The sequence below is a fragment of the Festucalex cinctus genome, chromosome 18 (genome assembly GCF_051991245.1).
Source record: "Festucalex cinctus isolate MCC-2025b chromosome 18, RoL_Fcin_1.0, whole genome shotgun sequence".
NCBI lineage: Eukaryota > Metazoa > Chordata > Actinopteri > Syngnathiformes > Syngnathidae > Festucalex > Festucalex cinctus.
The window spans coordinates 4802368-4828467 of NC_135428.1; the positions used below are offsets into that span (position 1 = coordinate 4802368).

At 38.8% G+C, this 26100-nt stretch overlaps 1 protein-coding gene across 2 annotated transcripts in view; it reads left to right on the forward strand.

Annotated features, from left to right (window-relative positions):
* The window catches only part of gabrb4 (gamma-aminobutyric acid type A receptor subunit beta4), a 46632-nt gene extending 20532 nt beyond the window's left edge, over positions 1-26100 (forward strand). The window contains exons 3-10 of one of the 2 annotated variants that reach the window (XM_077504775.1): positions 7522-7589; positions 8143-8363; positions 16752-16834; positions 17331-17468; positions 19093-19245; positions 20171-20427; positions 22642-22731; positions 24357-26100. In XM_077504775.1, the coding sequence (XP_077360901.1) occupies positions 7522-7589; positions 8143-8363; positions 16752-16834; positions 17331-17468; positions 19093-19245; positions 20171-20427; positions 22642-22731; positions 24357-24710 (1364 nt within the window). In that variant the 3' untranslated portion in view covers positions 24711-26100. The remainder of the gene's footprint in view (positions 1-7521; positions 7590-8142; positions 8364-16751; positions 16835-17330; positions 17469-19092; positions 19246-20170; positions 20428-22641; positions 22732-24356) is intronic. The other variant, XM_077504776.1, reaches the window with a different exon arrangement.

Genomic DNA, 26100 nt, shown 5'->3' on the forward strand with positions numbered 1-26100 from the left:
GCAACATGAACTATACACAGCGACGGTCTGTGTTATTCTAAGCCGGTGGTTTTTAACCTGTGAGTCTGTCTCAGGGGTTCGGCGGAGGTGAAGACATGACTCAAATAAGTTGTGATGATGTGGCTACGCTACATTGCTTGGCCTATCTGTGCTACAGGGAATTTGGTGCGCTCAGTAGTTGACTTGTGGATGTTGTGATGGGACGTCGTGTGATTTCTTTATTATTGTAATCACTTCATCCTAACTATGTCGAGCAAATACTGTATTAAAAAAAATAAAAAATAAAAAAAACAAGCAACGAATATGAGCAATGTGAATTCAGATGTACTGTAACGGAATACGGTGTTCCACAGGGGTCAATTCTGGGGCCTCTGCTCTTGTCACTGTTGCTGCTGCCACTGCGTTCCAACTTAAGAAAACAGTGGCGGTTGTTTTTCAGGTGCTTTATACATACATGTAGGGCAGGGTTAACCGGTTCTCCGGTTCTCGAGGTCCGGAGTACTGCAGATTTTATGTGTTTCCGCCCACTAGCACGCTTGACTCATTTAATCAGCTCACCAGCATACCTAATAACAATCCCGGTCTTTCCTATCAGGTGCGTTGGTCGGCGGAAACATCTAAAACCTGCAGGACTCCGGAATTGGTGAACCCTGGTGTAGGGTGAATCAGGTTAATTATTACATTTATAATGAATTAACTAATTGATTATAGGAGATAACCTCGTTAAATCAGTCATTAAAATGAAGGTTGTACCCTTTTAACAATTTGTGAGTTGTTTTTTTCAGCTTAGAGGTTAAAAACATTTGATAAAACATGCACACAGTACACAATAAAGTTTTGATTTTGCGCATGTTAGATAATAGATATCTTGTAAAACGAAAGGAACACTTTTTTTTTTTACTTTTTTTTTATTAAGCTGCATGAGATGGAGAAGACAAAGGGGAAGAAAATGTGAGATATATATATATATATATATATATATATATATATATATTCCAATAAAGAAAAAAAAAAACAATTTACCTGCAGTTTAAATATTTATATGTAGCCATGAAAACATTGTGACTATGACATTGTGACAGTAATACAACTCTGTGATTTTTATACTGCCTTTTCCGAGCCGCCATCAAGTTATATATTAATCAAGTTAAAAGCACGAAGGGTCTTATTTTAATATTTTATCACCACGCGTGACTTCATAGTGATGTTAAACAGGCTCCTTTAGTAATTTACAGTTCATGCTGGCAAGCATAGTGCAGTAAGAACAGTTCCATATGCATCAAAAATGCAAAACACCCTTTTAAGTAGTGTACTGTACGGGTTACAGTAATGTAAATACAAAGATAAATTCATCCATGCAGAAAACGAGGATCTCCTTTTGATGTCAATGCATACAATATGCCACTGAGAAGATTTGTATCTTATATATTTGTGTATTATATTTTAGATCTTATATTTATATTTGAACAGGCTTTTACCCCAACTCTTTGCATGATGATGAAAGAGGCTACATTTGTTTTGCTAAAGTCAAAATAAAATATCGAAGGTACTAAAATGTGATTGCTTAATGTTTTAAATGAAACGGGAACCATGTAGATTTTGAAGAGGAGGGGTCCAAGTACAGAGCCCTGTCGCACACCTTGGACAAGTGGATTTAGAGCAGTGGTGTCCAAACTATGGCCCGGGGGCCATTTGCGGCCCACCGTCCATTTTTCAGTGGCCCGTGACATATGCTAAAAATGGCATTTGATTCAGTTCAAATAAATTAACAAAAACAAAAAATGTTTGGAGATGGTCAAAGTAAGAAGGGAGGGTGTCGAAAAACACAGGTGCCATTAAACGTTATTTTAGTTAACGAAAACTAACAAAATAACTCAAATTCAAAAAAACATTTTTAACGAAATAAAATAAAAACGAAAATGCTTTTTAAAAAATCGAAAACTAACAAACTACATTTTATATTTACAAAACTATATAATTATAGCAAACATGTCCTTCGTTTTAGTCTTTGGTAATTAATTTAATGCATGAGCCTTTGGGGATGATTTTAAATGTGATTTTTAGTAATTTATTTTGATTTAAAAAAAAAAAACAGAATAATAACGATTGAAAGTATGTCACACAGAAGTGACGTCATCTAGCAGCAGCCAATAGAAAAGCACCGTCAGATGACATTGCTCCCATGGTGTTTTTTTTTTAAATATTCTGCACAAGTAATACACATATAAAAAACTAAAACTAATACTGAAACTAACTAACCTAAAACTAAGCATTTATTAAAGAACTAAAACTAACAGAACCACCCTGAAAACCAATTAAAACTAACTAAATTTAAAAAAACAAACTCAAAATGAAATAAAAACTAAAACAAAAAAATTCCAAAACTATAATAACCCATATTACAAATAAATTGGTTTATGTACTGTAGAATTTTTCTAAATATGCAAAAGCACTAATTATTTGTACAATTTTTATGACTAAACACAATTTCTCCTCATAACATTATGTGGCCCTTGCGTCCTTCTTTTTTTTTTTTTTTTTTTTTGTGTATGTGTGCGTGCAAATACGTATGAATTTATACTCATTAATTCACCTAAAACCTTATAAATATCCCAATCTTGCCAGAGTCGTGAGGTTCAAATGGTCAGGAGACCAGAGGAAAGGTCAGAAAAAATAAAGAGAAAAGAAAGATAAATCAAAGTGAAATCCAGCACCGACCAAACACTTCCTGCCTTCCCCATGGTTACAAAATCAAAGTCTTACGCCAACCCCGGAAGCCTCTAAATTCCAGCAAATTAGCGAGATCTCAAGAGACCAGAGGAAAAACTAAAGAGAGGCCCTTGCGTCCTTCTGATTTTCTGGATGTGGCCCTCAAATGGAAAAAGTTTGGACACCCCTGATCTCGGGCCATGGATGGTGGAAAAACGGTCTCTTATGGGCAGATACGATACATGTTTAGTTGAGTTGAATGTGAAACAAAATGTGTGTTCTGTGCGTAAGGATGGTTAACACAAATTGCGGCACAAGTGAAGCTGTTGATTTCAAACCTGTCGTCTTTGCTGAATCACGGCTAAGATTGCTTTCCTGCCATTCTTTTTTTTTTTTTTTTTTTTTTTTTTCCCGCTTCTCTCTGCTGAGGCAGAAATAATTGATGCGAAACACTGTAGTCAACGTGGGGGGAGAATTTGGCGCAGCATCTTGTTTTATCCGTTCGATTTTTGAGGAAAGGGTTCCATGAGTGCAGTCGCCATTGAAAACAAAAGCAAATACACACTCGACTGGATAAATCATGCTTCTCTTGCAACACTGTAGGGAAAATGCTGCACAGTTGCTATGGAGCTCTCTGTTGCTAGGCAATAGGTTTATTTTCCGATTTTTTTTTTTCCTTTTTTTTTTTTTATAAGAGGCAGAGTGGTGTTTTCTTTGCTGTCCAGCAAATGTGTTTTCAGTAGGCTTGAAACAAAGAACAAAATATGTAGAATGACACTCAATTTGAAATGCAGCGTATTAAAATTAAACCCGACTCATTGCATATTCAAACGAGCACGCATTTGCATAAAATGTGTCGTGACATGATGACTCAATAGGGAAACGTTGAATGGCTACCTTGACGATGATGACATGTTATTGTGGAGAAATTAAAAGTCTGCGAAAGTAAGAATGAGAAGAATATCAATAGTTGCCCTCTTGTGGTTGTATTCTCATATTTGACTGATCATAAAGCACAACTATGTTGTTGTTTTTTCAGGAACATGATTTGCAGTGTTTTTTTTTTTCCTTGTTTACTTTTCAGGCACTAGTGCACTTAAAATCCCAGTCACATCGACAAGTGGCACGACACACTACACTTTGATAGTCCTGAATGTCTAATCAAAAAGAAAATAAATGCTAACAGCAGGGTGATTTCACTCGACATGCTTTTGGCTCGCCAACTCCCCTTTTTTCTTTTTCTTTTTTTTGCATGCGCACAAACACTTTCTGTTTCATGACGTCTGTCGTGTGATGAAGGATTCACACAAACCTGTGCGCCTTTCTCATTCAAACACTCCCTGGCAGACGAGCACTCGACTCCCTTGACAACTGATAAAGCCCGTAATTATCCAAAATGGCAGACTTATCGCGCTACATGAGGCTTGAATAAACACTGTTAACCTCAACAAACGCCTTGCCTTGATGTGTCCACTAAAAAGTCCGATGCAATGGGATGCCATTCTTCGATCTTGCAGCCCAATTAATGATGCTTTGTATTCAGCAATGGATCATGCGGATAACATGTACGCAAGTAGGAACATCAACAACATATATGAACTGTACTGGATGCGCCTCACGCTTGATGTTTAACTCGTTCACTCCCAGCCATTTTCACAGAAACAATCTCGTTCGCTCCCGGCTGTTTTACTGCATTTTGCGAGGCCCACAGAATATTGTGTTCTATTGATATAAAAGCATGGAACCTATCAAAAGAAAGATTAAAGTCTCTTCTTTCATCAGGAAAAAAAAGTATGTTTCTGTTTCCGTTTTTGCAGCAATTAGCATTAGAAGAGAGCTAAGTTTCATAAGTTTTCACAAATCTATTTAAATTTGTAAGAAATTTAGCTTTTTCTATATGGCTCTGGTTGATCTCATTCGCTCTGCTGCCACCTACTGGCCGTGTGTGTAATAACTACCATTTCTGCAACCGTTCTTTGCATTTGAGAGGCTGCATCAAAGCCTTCTGTATGCTCTAGCATTAAAAAAACAAACAAACGTATAAATACGTCTTTGGGACGCTTAAAACATTTAAAAAAAAACGTATTTACACGTTATTGGGAGCAAAGGAATTTTAATATAACTGAAATCGCATGAATAAAGAGACTCTGCCAGTCGCAATCAAAACATAACATTATATGAAATAGCCAAATTATGTCCAACTACATGGAATACAAGTCTCCAACTTATTATGTTTATCATTAATGATCAATTGTATCTCAGATTCTTTAGCCGCTATCGTCAGTCCATAATAAAAGCATCCAGTGTTTAGCTGGGTGCAGGCCAACTGAGCAACACTCACTATTTGACAGACTAACGGGAACCACATTAGCAACTATCGACGACCCGTGACGGCACTTATCACAATTGGGCTGACGTTGCACGTGTGGGCACTTTTTATGTCTGTTGCATACACTGGGGATTTATTTTTGAATCGTGCAGTGCTTACATTGGAATTGTCAAAAACACTACAGTAGAAACTAAATTTGCCAACATAGAAGGGCATCAGTGACGGAAAATGGCATTGATGTGAACAGAAAATGGAACAATAGTAAAACGGCAAAGTGGTGCACACATCTTTATCTTGGCTGCTTGGAAAAATGTAGCTAAGGCAAGACAACAATAATAATAATAAAAAAAGAGCAATGGAATGTACACGGGAATAAAAAAAAACTAAAACTTTTCTTTGAATTTTAAGCATATAAAGTATAGGCTGCTTTGTTTCCAAATTATTTAAGTAAATAGTTCACTAAAGTTTTCTACTATAAATAAAGTTTCCAAAAATTTCAACATAATTTCTCAAGTTTGATTTTTTTTGTTTGTTTTTTTAAATAAAGTGCAGGGAGTTCAGTGTCAGCAGCATCTTTTATGAAATGGAAATGTAAATAAACTCCTAAACGGATAAATGCATGCAAAATTGCCAATGTAGCGAATTTGGGGTTTTCGTCAGTTCGTTAAAGGTTTCAAAAGATCTTTGCAAACAGTACAAATCGTAAGAATATGTTCAAAATGTTTTTGTGACAACTTTCTATGAACGAACATCGTGTAAATCCTGATGAAAACCCTAAATTTGCTACGTTCGCAAAAATTCACAGCTCAGTGAGATACCAGCTTTATTGGCCTTAATAAAAAGTATTGTGAAAAGGCCGATGCCGATATTTGGCATTTTGACAAATATCATCGGCCCGGCCGATCATCGGCCCGGCCCGAATGTGAATTCACCTGTGTAACAGAATATAATGGTATCCCACAGGGTTCAATTCTGGGGCCTCTGTTGTTGTCATTGTATCTGCTGTCCCTGGTTTCCATCTTTTAAGAGTGGTGGTTGTTTTAAAGTGCTTTATAAATATAAAAATATATACATAATATGAAATATATAAATATATCAATATAATTGAACATTTTGTTTTTCAGTAATGAAGGGTGTTCGGTGAATGGGCGTAGGAAACTGGTGGAGTTCAGTTCCTCCAACAAGGTTAAGAAGCACTGCTGTAGACTAAACATTACATTTTTTTTCTGTCTTTCTATTATCGTTATATCTCTTACGGAATTTTGCGAGATGTACGAGCAGATTGTCTGCATTCATATCCTAAAGAAGCCAAAACGTCCTCATCACATCACTTATTCACAAAAACGGTACTTTTGGCGCTTGGATTTGATAATACTGTCATGTGAGTCACAAGTGAAGCGCTAACAGATTTATTTTTGAAAAAGCTGTACTGCTAACAAAGCGAGAGCGGCATCAAAATATGCAGACTGCGAGACTTTGCTTTCTCGCTTCCTCTTCGTCTAGCGAATAAATGCACTTTGACATCTCTGGGGGAAACGGTTACTGGTTGCCTTCTCAAAGCGCAATGGAAAAATGGCCCTACTTCCCCTCCTGTTTTTGCAAAACTGGGAAAAAAAGAAAAAGAAAAAAAAAAAAAAAAGAGAGTTGGGTCAGGGAATATGACAAAACCCCGGGGGCTTTTAGAAATGGGATTAAAGGACATGAGACAACATGTCTTGTGTGATTATCACAGAATTTTTCGACAAACGCTAATTAAAATAAAAATAAGGGACCCCATTGATTTCTCTGGGGACCAAGTTATTTATATTTAGTTCAATTGAAGCCTGTATTGTAGGCTGTTATTTTGACAGATACACAACTGTTTTGGGACAGTACTTGGGGGAAAAATAGGTTGTTTTTTCTCTTCTTGTCATAACCTTATGAAATGGAAGAAAGGTTCATCTTGATGATGATGATGATGATAAGCCAGAAGCGTCTTTCTCACAGTCGGCTACTGTTGATTGTTCGCAAGTTTGTTTTTACATGCTCAGTGCAAATGGGTTCTCCTTGTAAACCAAGTTGTCTGAATATTTAAGCGGGCTTCAGTGTTTATAGTACATGCAAGCAACTTGCTGTGCATATCTGTTTACAAGATGTACTGCAATCATGTAAATGAGGCATCGTTTGTTCTTGCTGCTGCTTCACATGAATTTCTAATGTACATTTTAGCATGGATGACTGCGTGTTTTTACGATGTTTCAAGGCCCATAGATTAGCTTCTTTTTTTTTTCTGTTTTATGAAACACTATGCAGCAGCACCCGATTTAGTTTGTCATAGTCACTGCATCACAAGTACGCAGCGTAACCTTTGCAACTCTGCGCCATTTGCTTGAAAATGTCATTATCATACATGTTGCGTATGTACAAATTGCATAAGCAGGGTAACATATAAAGCGGTGGTGGTGTTTTCTTCTTTGACATCGGTTCCTCCTTTCTTTCCTCAGGTGCTCCAGTCATAGTCGGGATGAGCATCAACATAGCAAGCATCGATTCCATCTCAGAAGTAAACATGGTGCGTCTCAAAATGTGGCGTCATGATATATATATTGTCTTCAGTTTTAACGAAGCATTCAACGTGTGCTAAAGCAAATAAACTGAAAGTGAATGCTAATTTGACATGTTTAGATTTAACTTGAAGAACACGGAGCGAATACACCAGATGACTTGAGCAGTCTGGATGGTTCATACTGGATTAGAAGACCTCTGATGTAATTCAGAGCTCGATAGGCTAACAGAAGAATTTTAAAATCTATTCTCTGAGAGACAGGGAGCCAGTGTTGAGACCTCAGAAGAAGCAATGATGTGGTCTACTCTCTTGGTCACCTGAGAACATTGACGTGTACCATTGTGTGTCATCTGCATAGTTTTCTATTGTCTGAGCAAATGGAAGCATGTTAAACAGAAGAGGCCCCAGGATGGAGCCTTGGGGGACTCCACATGTAATTTTGGCCTGCTCAGATTTAAAGTTACATATTGACACAAAAGTATCCCTTCCCTTTATGTAGTGTTACATTGAATTGTAACAATACAAATGTATTTAAAAATACAATGTTCCCTCTTTCCAGGACTATACCATCACAATGTATTTCCAGCAGAGTTGGCGAGATAAACGTTTGGCCTATGGTGAATTGAACCTCAACTTGACTCTGGATAACCGTGTCGCAGATCAGCTTTGGCTACCAGACACCTACTTCCTTAATGACAAGAAGTCTTTTCTTCATGGAGTGACGGTGAAAAACCGCATGATCCGACTTCACCCCGACGGGACCGTCTTGTACGGGCTGAGGTAAAAAAAAAACACTGTGATCATTCACTAGACACAACATGAAGCACAGATCATTCTAAATCTATTCAGGGATGATTACCAACTGACTTACTACTTGTCTGTGTTACATGGCACTCAAATAGCAAAAGTTCATCCAGTATGTTAAAGTACCTGAATTAAGATGCATGAGGCAAGACACTTGACGAAAAAAAAAAAAAAAAAAGGCTGAAAATAAGTTTGTCAAAAATCATCCTGACAGTTGAGTAAATAGTCGAAATGCACAGAGGGACATATCTAAGATCCCTAAAACTAACACGGTGTCCTGAGGTTTCTTCAAAATCCGAATTAATTCAGGTGCTTTTCTTCACGTCTCTAAAAGAAAGTGCTGTGGAGGGAGTGGATGGAGCTGGAAATATGTTTTGTTCTATGAATAAAATGGCAGTGACAAGGTTTAGATCACACGGAGGGATGAATTATTAATGTGACAATCAGTGTTCAGACTCTCTGAATTGCTGGATTTGTTCTGACAAAGAAGGAGACGGAATAGGAAAAAGTTTTCTCTTTCCTCTTTTTATGACTCTTTAGAAGGCTATAAAACGTACCGGCACAATAGAAAAGCAATATCGGTGCTGTGGAGAAGCAGGCTCCAAAGGTTGAACTTTGAGGTCAATATTCAAGGTTTGCTCAGACTCATATCACAAGTTGGCAGCTTGAACTTCATGGAGTATGCCAATATTGTCAAGGGCATCAAGCACTAATCTCTCAGGCCTAATTCATAGGTGACCTAGACCCCATATATTTTTAGTAACCTCTAATTCAAGGCTACAACATTTATCACTTTTGGGACCATCCATCAATCCTTTGTCCATGCCGTTTATTCTATTCAGGGTCACAGAGAGCTGGAGCTTATCCAAGCTGACTTTGGGTGTGAGCTGGGGTTCATTCTGGGCTGGTTCTTAGCCAATAACAGGGCACTATTAACTCTTTTACTGCCACACGTTATCAAAAAAACAACCCCCAATACCAGCGGATTTCGAGCAGTCTAACTCATTTTTCGAAGCAAAAGGAATATTATGTTCTTTTGCCACATATACAGCATGGGTACCACGTGAAAGATCGCATTCCATTCTTTCATTAGAAAAAAGTATGTTTCTACCTTATTCTGTTCTTTAGTAATCACCATTTGAAAATAGGTCATTTGAGTGACATTGAGCGGAAATTGAAAAGAAAAGATACATTTTCTCCACAACAGTGACTTTGATAATAATATTTTTTGTTTAGTGATACTCCGTTAAATTAGGTTTAATGTTACAAGCTTTGATCATTCACGTCAGCCTAGAAAACGTTCTAGTTCATCAGATTGCGTCATGTTTCATTATAATTCGCAGCTCTAGTTAGGGCCCGAGCGGTTTAGTAAACTTGAGTTGAGTAATTCCATACACCGGCAGCCCATTGACAAGAGATACAATGCTGCCATCTGCTGGCCATAGTTAGTCGGTGTTTTTGATTTCACAACTCATTGGATGTTGCACTTACCACTGATATATAAAAAAAATAAAATAAAAAATAGTTGACGTCACTTAACGTTTATGGCGGCACACATCGTGATTTTACTAAACGTTATTAAAAGTTTTTGGCGGTCAAACCGTTAAGATCAGTGAACTATAATTTTGTTGACATATTCTGATGAAAGACCAAAGTTGGAATCAAGAACAAGAAATGCAATGACGTACGTCACAGCTGGCTTAAAGATTAATAATTGCATTTGTTTGGAGACTGGGTATGACTTGCTGCAATTGATCAACTTTGTAATATAGGCCTACATTTGATTTGTTTATCTGATGTCTCATGTTGGGAGCAACATTTTTCAATATTCCAATGGTAAATGCTGACTAGAACTTCCAGAGAGCTGTGGTTTGAAAGTTCTGGTAGGACTTATGGTCATTAAAATTTTTGAAGCCAAATTGATTTGTTTTGGGTGGTAATCTGTTTTATGAGATGCCAAGGAACAACACTGTGTTTTAGTGTTTTGATTTCAACTGCCGACATGAAAAGGAGTCCTGAGTCCCTTCAGTTAAAAATAGTAGTAGTTGGTCTTAAAATATTATGTGCAAATGAAGTTTATTTGCAGAAAGTGGGGAAGTCAAATCTGATCTGCATTGATCTAATTCAGGGTGTGACATGATGTTCACTCATTCCAGATCGGAACCAGACATACTGTATATTGGCTCCCATCCCATATACTATGTTTGTGAATATGCTCATTCATCCAGGTCATCATATTCTCAGGGCATTGAATCGATCGCACCCGTACTGTTCTGGTTGTCTTCTCTGTCCAGAATATGTAAGCCTTAAGGTAAAAATAGATGGATTACCACTCAAATTCCAAACTGCCCGAAGAGGTCTTTGGAAAGGAAATCAATTCACAACTGAAGTCCACCTTTTCAACACAATACCAACGCAAGTTAAACAAGAACGTTTCAGAAAGAAACTGAGACAACACAAAAAATGGGAACTGAATTTATGTATCCATCCATTTACTACCGCTTATCCGAGGTCGGGTCGCGGGGGCAGCAGCTTTAGGAGGGAAACCCAGACCTCCCTCTCCCCAGCCACTTCAACCAGCTCCGCAGGTGGGATCCCAAGGCGTTCCCATGCCAGCCGAGACATAGTCTCTCCAGCGTGTCCTGGGTCGTCACCGGGGCCGCCCGCCGGTGGGACACGCCCGGAATACCTCCCCAGGGAGGCGTCCAGGAGGCATCCGAACCAGATGCCCGAGCCACCTCAGCTGACTCCTCTCAACGCGGAGGAGCAGCGGCTCTACTCTGAGTCCCTCCCGGATGACCGAGCTTCTCACCCTATCTCTAAGGGAGAGCCCGGACACCCTGCGGAGGAAACTCATTTCGGCCGCTTGTATCCGGGATCTTGTTCTTTCGGTCACGACCCACAGCTCGTGACCATGGGTGAGGGTTGGAACGTAGATCGAGCGGTAAATCGAGAGCTTCGCCTTTTGGCTCAGCTCTTTCTTCACCACGACGGACCGATACAGAGTCCGCATCACTGCAGACGCTGCACCGATCCGCCTGTCGATCTCCCGCTCCATCCTGCCCCCACTCATAAACAAGACACCAAGATACTTGAACTCCTCCACTTGGGGCAGGATCTCATCGCCGACCCAGAGAGGACACACCACCCTTTTCCGACTGAGGACCATGGTAAAAACAATTAAAAACAGTAAATTTACTCAACCAGAGAGCGTGGTTTTGAGTAAAGGGTTGAATTTTGCCTTGATCTGATTGATTGATCTGATTACAGCAACTGATTCTGCTCTTTGGACGAATGACCAACAGAAAAGAGACACACTGTGACTTCAGATCTTTGTGACTGCAGTTAAACTTGTTTCCAGGAGAAAGTAAAATCCCTGCTACAGTTTGGCTTTAGCCACACGCTCAATGCCGATAGAGTTAGAAGCACATGTGGCTAAAGGGAGGGTTTTTACTTTCTGTACCTGGATTGGAAACATCTGGTTTCTGAGTAGAAATGGCCTAATGAGATGATACTTTGGATTCCACACTAACACTCAGGTTAGAGCTGTCTTATCTAAGATTGTGCATGTACTGATGAAGCCTGCTCGAATGAGGCGGCGAAAGGTCTTTCAACGGTCCTATTGCGTTCGAGTCAATGCTCTGTGAATCTCATGTGAGCAAATCATATAGTTACTAATATACATCACATGCTATTGTTGAAGCAAACCTTTCTTTAGTCCCTTAACTCCTGCTTTAGTCGTTGGCTAAAATAAAGCAACCAGAAAATGGACCGAGACCCTGACAAAATGGCGCTGAAACCCCTCGCTTCCGAATCTGAATTAACATTCCCAGCTGCACCACTCAAGGTTCCACTGGAGCCATAAAAGTACTAACATGAGCGGAGAAGATTGGATGGGAGCCAGAAGAAAATGGGATTACACCTGCACTTTGCACATCCGCTGATTGTGTGCTGCAAGAAACGGGAATCTTGTTGATACGGATTCTGGCATTAGCTCGTCCACCGAACATCTGCCGAGGTGCTTGTTTGTTATTATCACTCTCCGCATAATAGTTACTAACAGATTGCATCATGACCTTGGATCAGTCCTCATCATCATGTTTTGTTTTTTTTCTCACCTGAACTTGCTGAGTGATTTGACTTGATAAATTACTACGTCCCGTTGTATTTTATTAAAAACTAGGCGTGTCAGGCAATTATAATTTTTGAATTGCAATTAATTGCATGCCTTCAAGAGTTAACTCGAGATTAATCGCAAATTTTATATCTGTTCTAAATGTACAAATTATTTGTTTTCTAAGTTTTTATACCCTTGTTAAAGGGATACTTGACTCATTGAACAATTTTCAGCAGTGGAAGTTCATATTTTGCCCAGAATGAATTTGATGTCATTATTTTTCATGTACAATTAATACCTTTTAAAAAGTTATTTTTCTACTAGCTGTCGGCTGATGATATCACCTGTGCTGAAGAAGTATATAACGACCAATCATGGCTCAGTTTACTGACCAAACCCAGAAAACGGGTGAACCATGATTGGCCATTACCTACTTCCTCAGCACAGGTGATGTCATCATCAGTCGACAGCAAGTAGAAAAATAACTTTTTAAAGGTATTAATTGTACATGAGAAATAATGAAGTTGCCAAATTCATTCTGGAAAAAATATTAACTTTTCACTGCTGAAAATTGTTCAATGAGTCAAGTATCCCTTTAACATAAAAGTGGGGGAAAAATATTAAACGAATGGAAACATGGCTGCATTTTTTAGTCATTGAAACCGTAATTTCATAATAATTCACAAAATTGAGTTAAAATTAAAAAGGTGTACCGAGTGTGATATTGATTTGTGTTGAGGGCATTTTTCTGCCACTAGATGGCATAATTGCATTTGTAAGACGTTGGTGACTGCTCAGTTCGTTTTTCTGTGTTTTTAATTCCATTTAAGTTCTTTTGAGGTGACCGCATATTTCCTATTTTCTCTGCAAGCAAGCCGCATCGGCAGACTGTGTAGGTGTCAGGAGTGTTGCTCATACATCTGACGCAGACTTCACTGTCTGGAGTCCACCTCCAGACCAGAGACGGCGAAAATAAACGCAGACTTGCCTTCTCTTTTGTTTTCACCATTCGCAAGTGTTTCCTCACAATGTCCGTGCCGTCGTCATCCTCATGAGCTCGACAATGAACGTGCCGCCAACCATCTCTAGTGGGGACTCAACATTGTTGACCCATATCTACTGACTTCTCCAAATCCCAGACCGTCTCTCCATGGCACTTAACATGTGCCTACTCCATGTTGGATCTCCCCCTGACTTGTTGGCTGTCACAGATGAGCACATTTTTTATTCATTGTGGGCTTTTGTTCTGAGTGCCAAGGGGGTTAAGAATTCTTCTCTGTCCATTAGTCCAAGCTGCTGCCAGGTTTTCTCTACGTCACAAGGCTGCCGGGAGCACTAGCTTGTGTCTTTTTGATTACATGGGAATAGACTCTTCTGCTTTTGTTTCATCTCAAATATTTTATGTTTTGTTTTACATTGGCATACCTCATTCCATTGTAATATTATTAATCGAAATAATGGCTAAACAATAAATCACTCAAGAGGTGTAGCTATTTTGCTGCAATGCCAATGACAGTCGCCCACAAAAAAAACAAAAAACTTGTTTTAACATTTGTGAATGAATAATCAATTATGAACAACAAATGTACATAAATAAAAATGATTAAGTATAAACTAGTGTTGTTCCGATACAGTTTCTTGGCCCACGATACCGATTCCGATACCAAGCTTTGCAGTATCGGCCGATACCGATACCTAAGGTTTTTTTTTCCTCAACATGAAAAAGCTGTTCTGCCATTGGTTCAGAGCATTCAAGGGCAGTAAACATGTCACACATCAGTGAATGTCGTGCACGAGCAAGAAACGAGATGCTACATCCAAAGTCCTATCGTAGCTTTGGAATGAATGGTATCGCATGTTACTTGTGAGTAATCACCGATACTGATACCACTGTTTTAATGCAGTATCGGCGCCTCTGCCGATACCAGTATCGGTATCGGAGCAACACTAGTATAAACTACATGAAATGTTCATATTAAATAAAACAAGTAGTGCTATTATGATTTTTCCATAAAAATATCTTACTTTACATTTAGCTGATTCAGGTAACAGCAAATGGCTGTTTATTATTTGTCTACGTGTAGATTGTCAATCTAGTTATTGCAACTGTACACAACAATTAACTGTCACTCTAGATTGTTTGTTTGTTTTTGAGAAAACGCGGTGACTATTTTATTTGGTTCTTCATTGTCCCACTAATTTCGGAAAACGCTTACTCTGGCTGCAAACCCCACCACTGTTAAAAAACAAAAAAACGAGCAGTTGTTCAAAATAACAAAGATCATGTAGCAATTTCCACTACTGCCCGAAGCTGGCTGGGATAGGCTCCAGCACCCCCGAGACCCTTGCGAGGAGTAAGCGGTTAAGAAAATGGATGGATGGATGGATGGGTTTCATTTGCTATACTTGTTTAGCTGTATACAGTTTCTCCCACTCTGCATACAAAGGCTAACGGGTGTTATTAATGGCATTGTTGCTTATTTGCAACTTTTTACATGGGAAGTCTAATTGCCAAGGACCTCTCCGATTAATGTAATTAGGTCTGATGTTATCTCCTCACATAGTGTATCAGCGGCGTGTCGCCCCGCTGTACGCAGTTCAGCGGAGGAGTGCTGCGAAGGCAGCGGGGAGGTGTAGCACAGCAGAATGGTAACAAATGCAGTCTGAGCAGCAGAATGCTTGTGCAGCAAGAATGCAGCTCAGTGTCATTGTGAATAATAGATATCACACACCGGTCACACACATTTCGTTTACGAGGCTTCTTCTCCTGCCTCCCGATATTATCAGCTTCAGTGCTTGGGTCTGGATTTTGACCATTTCGAGACTGCATCAGTCGAAAACAACAAAGATGTGCCAATCTTCTTATTAACGGCTTGCTCCTCACAAGGGTCACGGGGGGTGCTGGAACCTATCCCGGGGTACACCCTGAACTGGTTGCCAGCCAATCGCAGGGCACACAGAGACGAACAACCGTACCTAGGGACAATTCGGAGTGCCCAATTAACCTGCCATGCATGTCTTTGGATGTGGGAGGAGACCGGAGTACCCGGAGAAGACCGACACGGGCACGGGGAGAACATGCAAACTCCACCCGGACTTGAACCCGCGTGCTCAGTACTGGGAGGCGGACGTGCTAACCACACTTTCACCGTGCCACTCAGGCTAGAACATACTGCTCAAAATGTACTTTAACACATTCACTGCCAGCCCAGCAAAAATGCATTATTTGACGTCTTTTTCCGTCAATGAGTTAAGATGAGATGTAACCAAAATTGACGGATTTTTAAGCAAAATTTGCCTTAAAAAAAGAAAAAAGGAAAAAGGATGCTGCAATATAATCACAAAATATATTGGCACATTGTGTTTAACACATTCACTGCCAGCCCAGCAAAAATGCATTATTTGACGTCTTTTTCCGTCAATGGCAGTCAATGAGTCAAAGGCTAAAATGTCTGACACTGTAATTGGTTTTGGGGGGTTTTTTTCTTCAATTTTGCATTTTCAGGTGGATGCTGAGCAAATGAAAGCTTCCATAAATGAGATGAAGAGATAGAATTACTCTAATGTGCTGCACTTGAAAGGCAAAATATACACATACATTTTTATCGTTATGCACTTTTGTCTTTACCGTTACGGAAATAAGTGCATTTCAGTGGGCGACCGCCATTTGCTCTGTCAATGGTTTCTACCAACAAAAATCTGGAAAAATTTAAGTCCGTATAAATGAGACAGAACTTCACGTTCGCGCCCGGCCCCGTTTGCGACACGCCACCCCCCGCTCTGCGATTGGCTGGAGTGTTGTAAACACTGTCTTTCCACAGAAACATCCCGCTGTTTACAAAACAAACACAAAATGGCAAAATACAGGCTGGAGGGGTCCGGGATTAGGACAAAAACACCACCAAAGATTAACATAAACCCAGATGTGTAGACTGAGAGAAAGTTCGTGTGTACATCCTGTATTTGAAAAGTGCATTTTCCTGAGTGAAACCGGCAGACTTCGCCTTTAAAGGACGGCTACCCTTATTAAACCGAGACACAATAAAAAATAAATCAATAAGTGAGGACAGCTGACATTTTTTTTGAAGTTTCTTTCTGACAAAACCCTAACATTTGAACAGGGGTGTGTAGACTTTTTATATCCACTCTATGCACGTCTTCCTATCACTTGGCTAACGTCACAGACAAACCTATGCATATGCACCCTTTTCAAAGCTTGCATTATTTCTGTCTTCTCCCCCCCCCAGAATAACCACCACCGCTGCTTGCATGATGGACCTGAGAAGATATCCTCTTGATGAACAGAACTGCACCTTGGAAATTGAAAGCTGTAAGTAAATGCCAAAGTATCCGCTGCTCTCACCAAGATCTAAGAATACAAACACGTTGGCCGCTGATATCGTCACCTTTTGAAATATGAATTATGACATGCATCTATGAGGAAATAAGCGCTGGTGACTAGCAACAAAGTGTGTGCTTGACGTGTGGGTGGTAGCCAGATATGCAACGTCTGTTCTCGTTCCAGCGTGAGTAACTGCATCAGACAGTATTGCGAAGAGTTTGGGTTCGTGTGGGAATAAAAAAAAATAAAAAATAAAATGTCTCCTTAAAGTCATTGTGGGTTGTAATATCGTTGCTCACTGAAATGGTTTTCAAAAAGTCAAGATATCTGCTCAGATCCGAATGACTTTACAGCGGAGTGCATCATTCGTCAGAGGGACCTCCGCACGGCGCACCTTTTACGAGATGCATCGTCCCATTTCGTGGTTATTTCTTGACCGTGTGCTTTTTTGTTTCCCGTTTTTCTCCCGGGGGCCGTGTGACAGACGGATACACCACGGACGACATTGTGTTCTTCTGGCAAGGAGGGGACAACGCTGTGACGGGTGTCGACAAGTTAGAGTTACCTCAGTTCTCCATTGTGGACATCCGCTTGGTCTCCAAAGAGGTGTGGTTTACGACAGGTAAGCCTTCGACGGATTGAAGACAATTATCAGTCTCATGTTTATTTAAAAAAAAAAGAAGAAAAAAACAGCATTAGCCATGACTGCTACATTGCTGCTCTCAGTTTCAAGCTTTATTTTTTGAAACGTACAATTCATTTGAAATGAAAAAGAGGTGATAAACTTGTGTTAAGAAGGACATTCAAAATGTTGCACCAGGAGAAATATATATTCTCCAGCTGGAGAGTCTTGCTTGAGAAACTTGCTTTGAAAGAGCTACAATTTAAAAAAATAAATTTTAAAAAAAAATCTTTTTTTTTTTATTTTATTTTTATTTTTGTATTTTTTTTTTAAGAAACGTTTTGATTACAGCCACTGCAAATGACTGTCAATAAATACTTAGGAATGAACATTTGAAGGACAGTGGTGAATGTCAACTTGTAAGAAGTCCACAATGAAAAACATAAATCTTTGGACAAAGTTAAAAAAAAAATAAAAAAATAAAAAGCTGTAATTTGTTACAGCTACATTTATTGGTTTTCTCAAATTATATTCATGGTTTGTTTGAAAGCATAATTTTCAAATTTTCAATTTAACATAAAAAAAACTTGCTTTTTGCCAAAGCTAATAATAATAATAATAATTTCATCCTAGTATTTTTTTTACATTGGCATGAACTAGTTAAAATGCTAATTTTGTTATAGCTAAATGTAGTTGTTTTCTCAAATCATACTCGTACATGATTTGGTTGAATGTATTATTTTCAATTTAATATAAATCAAAAGACTTTTATTTACCCAAGCAGGAAAAAAAAAAAGTTACATTCAAGTAAATTTATATGTTGGAATAAACTATTTAAATTGCTGTCAAATCATATTGATGATTTGGTTGAAATAATTATTTTTAATTTAATATAAATAAAAAAAATATTTTGTTTAAGCAGAAAAATGAGTTGCATCCAAGTATATGTTTTACTTTGGAATAAACTCATTAAACTGCTGTAATTTAATTTAGAGTAATCTTTTGAGTTTGCAAACTATAAATAAGTCGATGTAGCTGAACCAGAGGGCTCTTGCCTGGTTGCTTTTATTGCTTTTTGCATCAGCATTTTAGGTACCTGCTTGTTTAAATCTAACTGTAATAAAAAAATAATAATCATAAAAAAAAAAAAACTTATGGTACAACTATTTTGACATTTCTCAGCAAAATATCCACTCAAATGACTGACTTAAAAGTACGTGTTTTGTCCTTTAGTGTGCAGCCGCGCATTGCAATCACCTTTGAAAATGGCCTTTCAGTAATGTTTAGAGGACAGAGGGAGCGAGAAGGAAACAGCGAGCAGCTCTCTGTGACAAGTCTCAGAGGGATGCTGGAGCGGCCTGCTGAGATAGGGGCTTGCAGAAAAATGTGCCGTGTTTGCGACTTTGTGCCATGTTTAATTGGAATCGAACTTGTCCCTGGAAAGGAATCCATCGCTTTGGGGAAATTAAGTGCTCCATCCGAACAAACGGAGAAATGACTACCCTGCACGTTGTCAAGTGCCGAGTTTTGGCACTCTTAACACTTTCCCTTTTTTTTTTTTTTCCAAGCGTTTCACTCTTCCTCGATCTTATCCGCGCTGTCACTTCATTGTTTCTGCTTACAGGTTCTTATCCGAGGCTTTCGCTGAGTTTCAGGATTAAGAGGAACATTGGCTATTTCATCTTGCAGACATATATGCCCTCCATCTTGATCACCATTTTATCTTGGGTCTCCTTCTGGATCAATTATGATGCCTCTGCAGCTCGGGTGGCCCTGGGTAAGTTACATCCGTGCGCATTGTATTTGAAAATTCAACTTTTTTTTTTTTTTTTTTAAAATAATTATCATAATGCAGTATCATAAGCACATTATTGTGACATTTTATTTTTAGGGGTGTCGAAATTAGTGCATTAATTTTGAGTTAATTTGAAGGTCCTTTACCGCCACGATTTTTTTTTAGTGCACGATTAATGACCGTTTCTTACTTCGAAAGCCTGGACTGGGAAAATTCCAGTCGCAATGCAGCAGACACGTCGTCAAAATTTTGCAGTAATAAATGTAATAATAATGCATATATTTGTGGAGACTGTGATCAAGTTGTATTTTACAATTTGAAAAATGTGCAGAAATTCACAAGTGACTTCATGTTAAAGATTAGATAGCTCTTAATATGAAGAGAAAAGAAATGCACTGAGCTGTCACCGTCTTACAAATGCAATTATGCCATCTAGTGGCAGAAAAATTGGTTTTTTTTAATAGTAAAGTATATATTGAAATCAATTTTATGAATCATTATGAAATTGCTGTATTAATGATTAAAAGATGCAGACATATTTCTATTAGTTTAACATTTTTTCCACTTTAATGTGAACAACTCGTGATTAATCGTGTAATCGTGAGTTAACTATTGAAGTCATGCGATTAATTGATTAAAAAATGTAATCGCTTGACACCCCTATTTATTGTGTGTATATATATATAATTGCTCCTTATGCAAGTCTTAAATATGATAAAAATGTTGACAATATTGTCACATGAAGAAACGTATAATCGCAAATACGCGTGCATAAAATTCAGTTTTGGGTTTGCAAATGAAAGGGACATTTTACGCAATCATTTAGCTACTGGAACACAAGATCAAATGTGTCTTCTACTGATTTTGGTGTACGTCTGTGTGCTTGTGGGTGTGCTGCTGTATTCAGGTGTGACAACGGTGCTCACCATGACAACAATTAACACCCACCTTCGGGAGACTCTCCCAAAGATCCCCTACGTGAAAGCCATCGACGTCTACCTCATGGGCTGTTTTGTGTTTGTGTTCCTGGCCCTGCTCGAATATGCCTTTGTAAATTATGTGTTCTTTGGCCGCGGTCCGGCACAACAGAAGAAAATCAATGAAAGGCTGAATAAAGTCAACAATGAGCGCACACGATACGAAGAGAAGCGCCTAAGGGAACAGGTTTGCATCTTCGTCTGCTTGCCTCTGTTATATTCCTCCTCATTACGTCACTCAGACTTTAAGTAAACAAAAAGAAGTCGAATATTTTTGAATAGTTAACACACATTCCTTAACCAGAGTAATCTTCTCGAAGCACAGTTCACCAGCCATCATCCATTGCTTTCCTCTCAAGCACTGATTGCTTTTTATCGAGCATAGCCCCTTTTTCATTGAGACTGAACCCAACAGTGGTGTAAACATTCTCATTTCTCATTTATAGGTGGTTGTCACAGTTGGCTTCATTCATTCTCACCCCGCTACCTTGTAGTTAACATACAAAAAAAAAACAGCATGATGATTATTATGATCAAGGCTCGAAATAACAAATTTTTTGCAGACCAGATTTGCGAATCATTGATTTTATTTGTGTAGCAAATTTCTAATTTTGTAGAGCAAATTATTATTTTTTATCATCATTATTATTTTATTTTATTATTTTATTTTTTTGCACATTATTCCCAGGAACCTGAAGCAAGGGTTTATAATATGAATATGAGTATAACTAATAAATAATTGTTTTTCTTTTTTTATATACAATTAATTTGTATTTCTAAAATTCATAATGTATTTAACATGTATTTTTTTTAAATGTACTGTAATGTAGAGCTGTCAAAGTTAATCAATTAATCGAGAAGTAATCAATTATTAAATTAATCAACTATTTTAATAATCGAGTAATCGCTTGGAGACATTTTTTTATTTTTATTTTAAATGGTCCAAATCCTCTAATTTCAGAATACCAACACTAATTGTTAACTGATTTCTGTCATCCTTCACGAAAGAAGACTGATTATCTTCTAATCAAAATATGACATTTGCAAACATCTGTTTTTACTTTGAGAAACAATGACCGAATCGGTAACATCGTACAACATCAATCCCCTCCCCCGCTATTTTTTTTTAATCACTATACAAATACGAAGTACGAAATAAACACCAATTACTGATTAATAAACAGTAATCTGGGAGATAAATGCTTTTCTAATACACTTTAATACAAAATTAAAATCAATCTGATTATTCGATTAATCGATTCTAAAAATTTTCGTTAGTGACAGTGCAACTGTAATGTAATTATGTATGGCGTAGCATAGCCAAATTAATTTCTGTTTCCGGTTCTGTGTAGCAAATTTCTCTCCGGAGTTCAAACACTTTATAAATTTGCCTGCTGTTCAAAGTTGGATGTTCCCACTTTAACGCAGTTCCAGCCAGATGTCTGTGAAAGGTGGACTCAATTGCATCAAGCACTCAATTTCGCTATTAATCACGTTAGCCATGTCAGTGTTATGTTAGCTTAGCAATTATGCTAATTATTATGGTCTCTCTGCCGTTCCTCATCTTTTCAACGCTAGCCATGTCAGTCTTAGGTTAGCTTAGCAATTATGCTAATTTTTATGGTCTCTCTGCCATTGCTCATCATCTCTTCAACGCTAGCCATGTCAGTCTTGGGTTAGCTTAGCAATTATGCAAATTATTATGGTCTCTCCGCCGTTGCTCATCATCTCTTCAACGCTAGCCATGTCAGTCTTAGGTTAGCTTAGCAATTATGCTAATTATTATAGTCTGTCCGCCGTTCCTCAACATCTCTTCAACGCTAGCCATGTCAGTCTTAGGTTAGCTTAGCAATTATGCTAATTATTATAGTCTGTCCGCCGTTCCTCAACATCTCTTCAACGCTAGCCATGTCAGTCTTAGGTTAGCTTAGCAATTATGCTAATTATTATGGTCTCTCCATCGTTCCTCATCATTTCTTCATGCGAACGATACTTGTCAAATGTTAGCTTATTAGCCGTCGCATGGGGTTGATTATTAATGAGGTGGGAGCGAGTCTGCAATATGTTTAGCCACATTAGTAGCTAGCGAAGTTTGTTGTTAGCTAGCTGTCTGTGGCATAAGTATGAAGGTTGACTGCCTACGTGTGTGGATGTGATTTAATAAGGTGCAAAAATCCAAAATTTTGAAACAATGCAATGCGAAATCGCTTATTTCGAGCCTTGTGATGAGATTTTAGGTAGAACGGTCAGACTGAATGACGCCTCCCGTTTCTGTGTGTAAGATACTAATGCTAAGCTTTACTGTCTTGAATGCATTGTGTAACCAAATGAAAATGTGCTTACTTGCCCAGTATTTGATAGTCGTTTTAATGTTCTCTTCATTTTTCTTTCACATTGCAAGGACTCCATTTCCGTGCCGTTTCAAACCAACACCTTCAGGTCATTTACACAGCGAAGAAATCTGTATCTCGAGGAACAAAGAAAAGTTGGGGTACATGTATTTAGAAATCATATAAGCTGCAGGCCATCCTTCACTATTATTCACTTGCTTGAAGTTGTTGAACTGCCAAACTGATTCCAAAATAGCTGGTTGCCGTCAACACTTCAAATACAATTTGTCGCTTCAGAATGTTTTTTCGAGTCTAAATTCGATATGAGCAACACAAGTGACCTTTACAACAATAATAAGGATCTCTTAAATGGCTAATTTACTTAATTAGCCATTTTCGGCAGAAGAAAGATGAGATTTTAAAACGACATCACACCTTCTCAGGGCTCAGGTAACTATTCACGACCAATCACGGCTCAGCTAGCGAACGTCACATGACCCGACCCAGACAACCTTGAGTCTTGATTGCTTGTTACCTGAGGCCTGCGAACCTGTGATGTTATTTTCAGTCGACAAGTGGCAAAATGTTTTTAAGAGGCATTAATTGGACGTGAAAAATAGTGAAAATAGCACTTTAATTATAGACAAAATATTAACTTTTACTACTGGGGGGAAAAAAAAGGGCTAAATAAGTGAAGTATGCCTTTAAAGTCAAAACAAATATCACCAACCTCTCTAAAAACAATATTCATGTTTGTGGAATAGGAGTTAAGCTGCACCAAGTCACGTGGCGGCCATTTTGTCACTTGGTGTCACCTTGAAATTGTTATGGAGGGTTGAGGGCACAGGTGCAGGAAAGCAGGGAGAGGAGGAAGAGGTGCCGTTAAAAAAAAAAAAAAAAGCATTTAACTAAACAAAAAACAAGGAGATCTGTCTGACAAAACATTAAAAAAAAAAAAAGGCAAAACGTGCGGGACTTAAGGGCAAAAACGGGAGTATGACGGGAGGAAAGCATACAATGGATCGACGCAGACAGAGGGGAGACAAGAGCCTAAATAGACACACACTAATTGACACAGTGAGACACACCTGGGCAAGACACGAGTGGCAGAAGGTGCTTGGTTGACACATTGAGGAAGGGCAGGCAAACACAGGTGGGCAGGACGAAGCTTGACAAGATTTAGGAGGGCACACAAGGACAACAACGCAAAAACTCAGGTCATGACCGAAAAACACAAGGATAAAATCCAACTCAACCTGAACAATGACCTAAGTAAAAATAAAAACCCAACCCAAACCATGAAAAAAAAATGACATTACAGTTGCTCAGGTAACAACCAATCACGACTCATCTTCAGAAAGCAGGTGAACCGTGATTGGTTACCGCCTGAGCTCTGAGCAACTGTGATGTCATATTCTGGAGACAGCAAGTGGCAAAATGGCTGCCCCGCCTGTGATGGATAAAAACGGATACATTTTACTGCTTAACTCATATTCCACAAATGCAATATTAATCAGTTTGTTTGAGTTGACTCCCCCCCTTCACCCATAATATCTCAGCTTTTTTGAAACCAGTTTGCACTTCTATCATGTACGTCTGAACGTAAAAGCTATTTTTTTTTGGCATGCTAGAAATAACATTCCATATCACCTCTTCATTTTGCTTAAGTTTGAAAATCGGTGTAGGATTTAGTGGAGTTGAACAATTTTGGGATTTTTTTTTTTTTTTTTTTTGGGGTCTTCGTCGGCAACAGCCCACATTGACGCCCGTCTGTTGGCGCCCGCAGGTGGACGCGTACGGCAACATTCTCCTCAGCACTCTGGAAATGAACAACGAGGTGATGCCTTCGGACGTGGGGAGCAGCGTCAGTGACTCTCGGAATTCCGTCATGTCCTTTGACAGCTCCGGGGTCCAATTCAGGAAGCCCATGGCGCCCCGAGACGGCTTCGGCCACCACTCGCTGGACCGGAGCGCGATGCGGAGCCGGGCCAACTGCCGACTACGGCGGCGCTCGTCCAAGCTCAAGTTGAAAATCCCGAACCTGTCGGACGTAAGCACCATTGACAAGTGGTCGCGGGTGATATTCCCGATCACCTTTGGATTTTTCAACCTAATCTACTGGTTGTACTATGTGAATTGATGTGCATCCCACTAGGAATCATGGGCCATATTTTGAGAGCACATTAAATTGGCTTTGATACAGTTCTAAAATATGTATACACATACAGGTTGAACATATGTATATGCATATTTCTATACAGTATATTATATTTCTATATACACACACATGGAACCTGACGGACTTTTCTGCTGTACAAAGTATTAATAGGATGACTTGAATGTTTCAAAACAAAATCGTGAGAAGAATTTCAGTTCCTTTTTCCTCCTGAAGCAAACGAACAAACGCAAGATCCCCGCAGGGATTTTTGGAACTTACAGACTGCATGATATTTTTGCTACTAAAAATGGGGGGGGAAAAAAAAAAGAAGAAAAAAAAATGAAGCAAAAGCTCTTGAGATAGAGAAGACGCCCAACCATTGACTTTTTATTGATTCTTGTTGTAATCAGAAATCCTCATGAAATCAGCTTGTCTGGTTGGCTGAGCAAGGTCCTTGAACACCTCCCCCGGCCCCGCCCCCTCACCTGCTCCACCCATGTAGCCCATGAATTCAAAGTGCACGAAAATCTCCGATTCCGCCATGTACAGCAACCTTGTTTGGAGTATTTTTTTTTTTTTTGTATTTTATTTGAAGTGGTAGCGTTCTATTGATCAGACATCAATCACGTGATGTTTGACCGTCACTTTTGTGCACCGGAGTCGAGGTCAACTTCGAATTCTATTTTCAGGTGAAAGGAGGGCGGGCGGGGTCTACTTTTATTTTTGGTTCAAAACAAGTGCTGATTATTGTAGATATGATTTGTGTCTTGAAAAAAAATACTGTGATTTCAGAGTGTGGGGAAATGTTCTAAATAGGGCATTATGAGATCAAAGTTAAAGTTTCACATGGGCCATTTTGATTGTTTTGGGGAAAAAACATTGTGTACATTTATCATTAAGTGATTTCATGAAAAGTATATTTGTAATGTTTATTTCCTCTTGTTGATTGAGTCACATGCGCTTTTAGATGCAGCGTTCATGGACGTCATTCTTGCTTTGTGAAAAAGGAAATGGGCGGGGCGGGGACTGGGGTGGGAGTGATGTCGCTTTTTGTGATTGGTTGGAACCAAGCTACAGTAAAAATGTTGCAATTACGTATATTCGACAAGTTGACATATTAGGCCACAGTTTGTTTTTTTTATTGTACTTTTTATAATTTATTTGTATGTTGACCATCTCCGTTGTTGGACTTGTTGGCATAACTGGAACAGTTAAAAGTACACAAATGGGAGGGGTGGAGTCAAAGTTATGAAGCGAAGTTTAATGCCGAGTTGCAGCTAAACAGTGCACTTATTTGCATCAAAATGAAATGCAAAATGTAGCTTTTAAGTTTGATTCAGATTAGAAAATCTGATTTGTAATAACCCCCCCC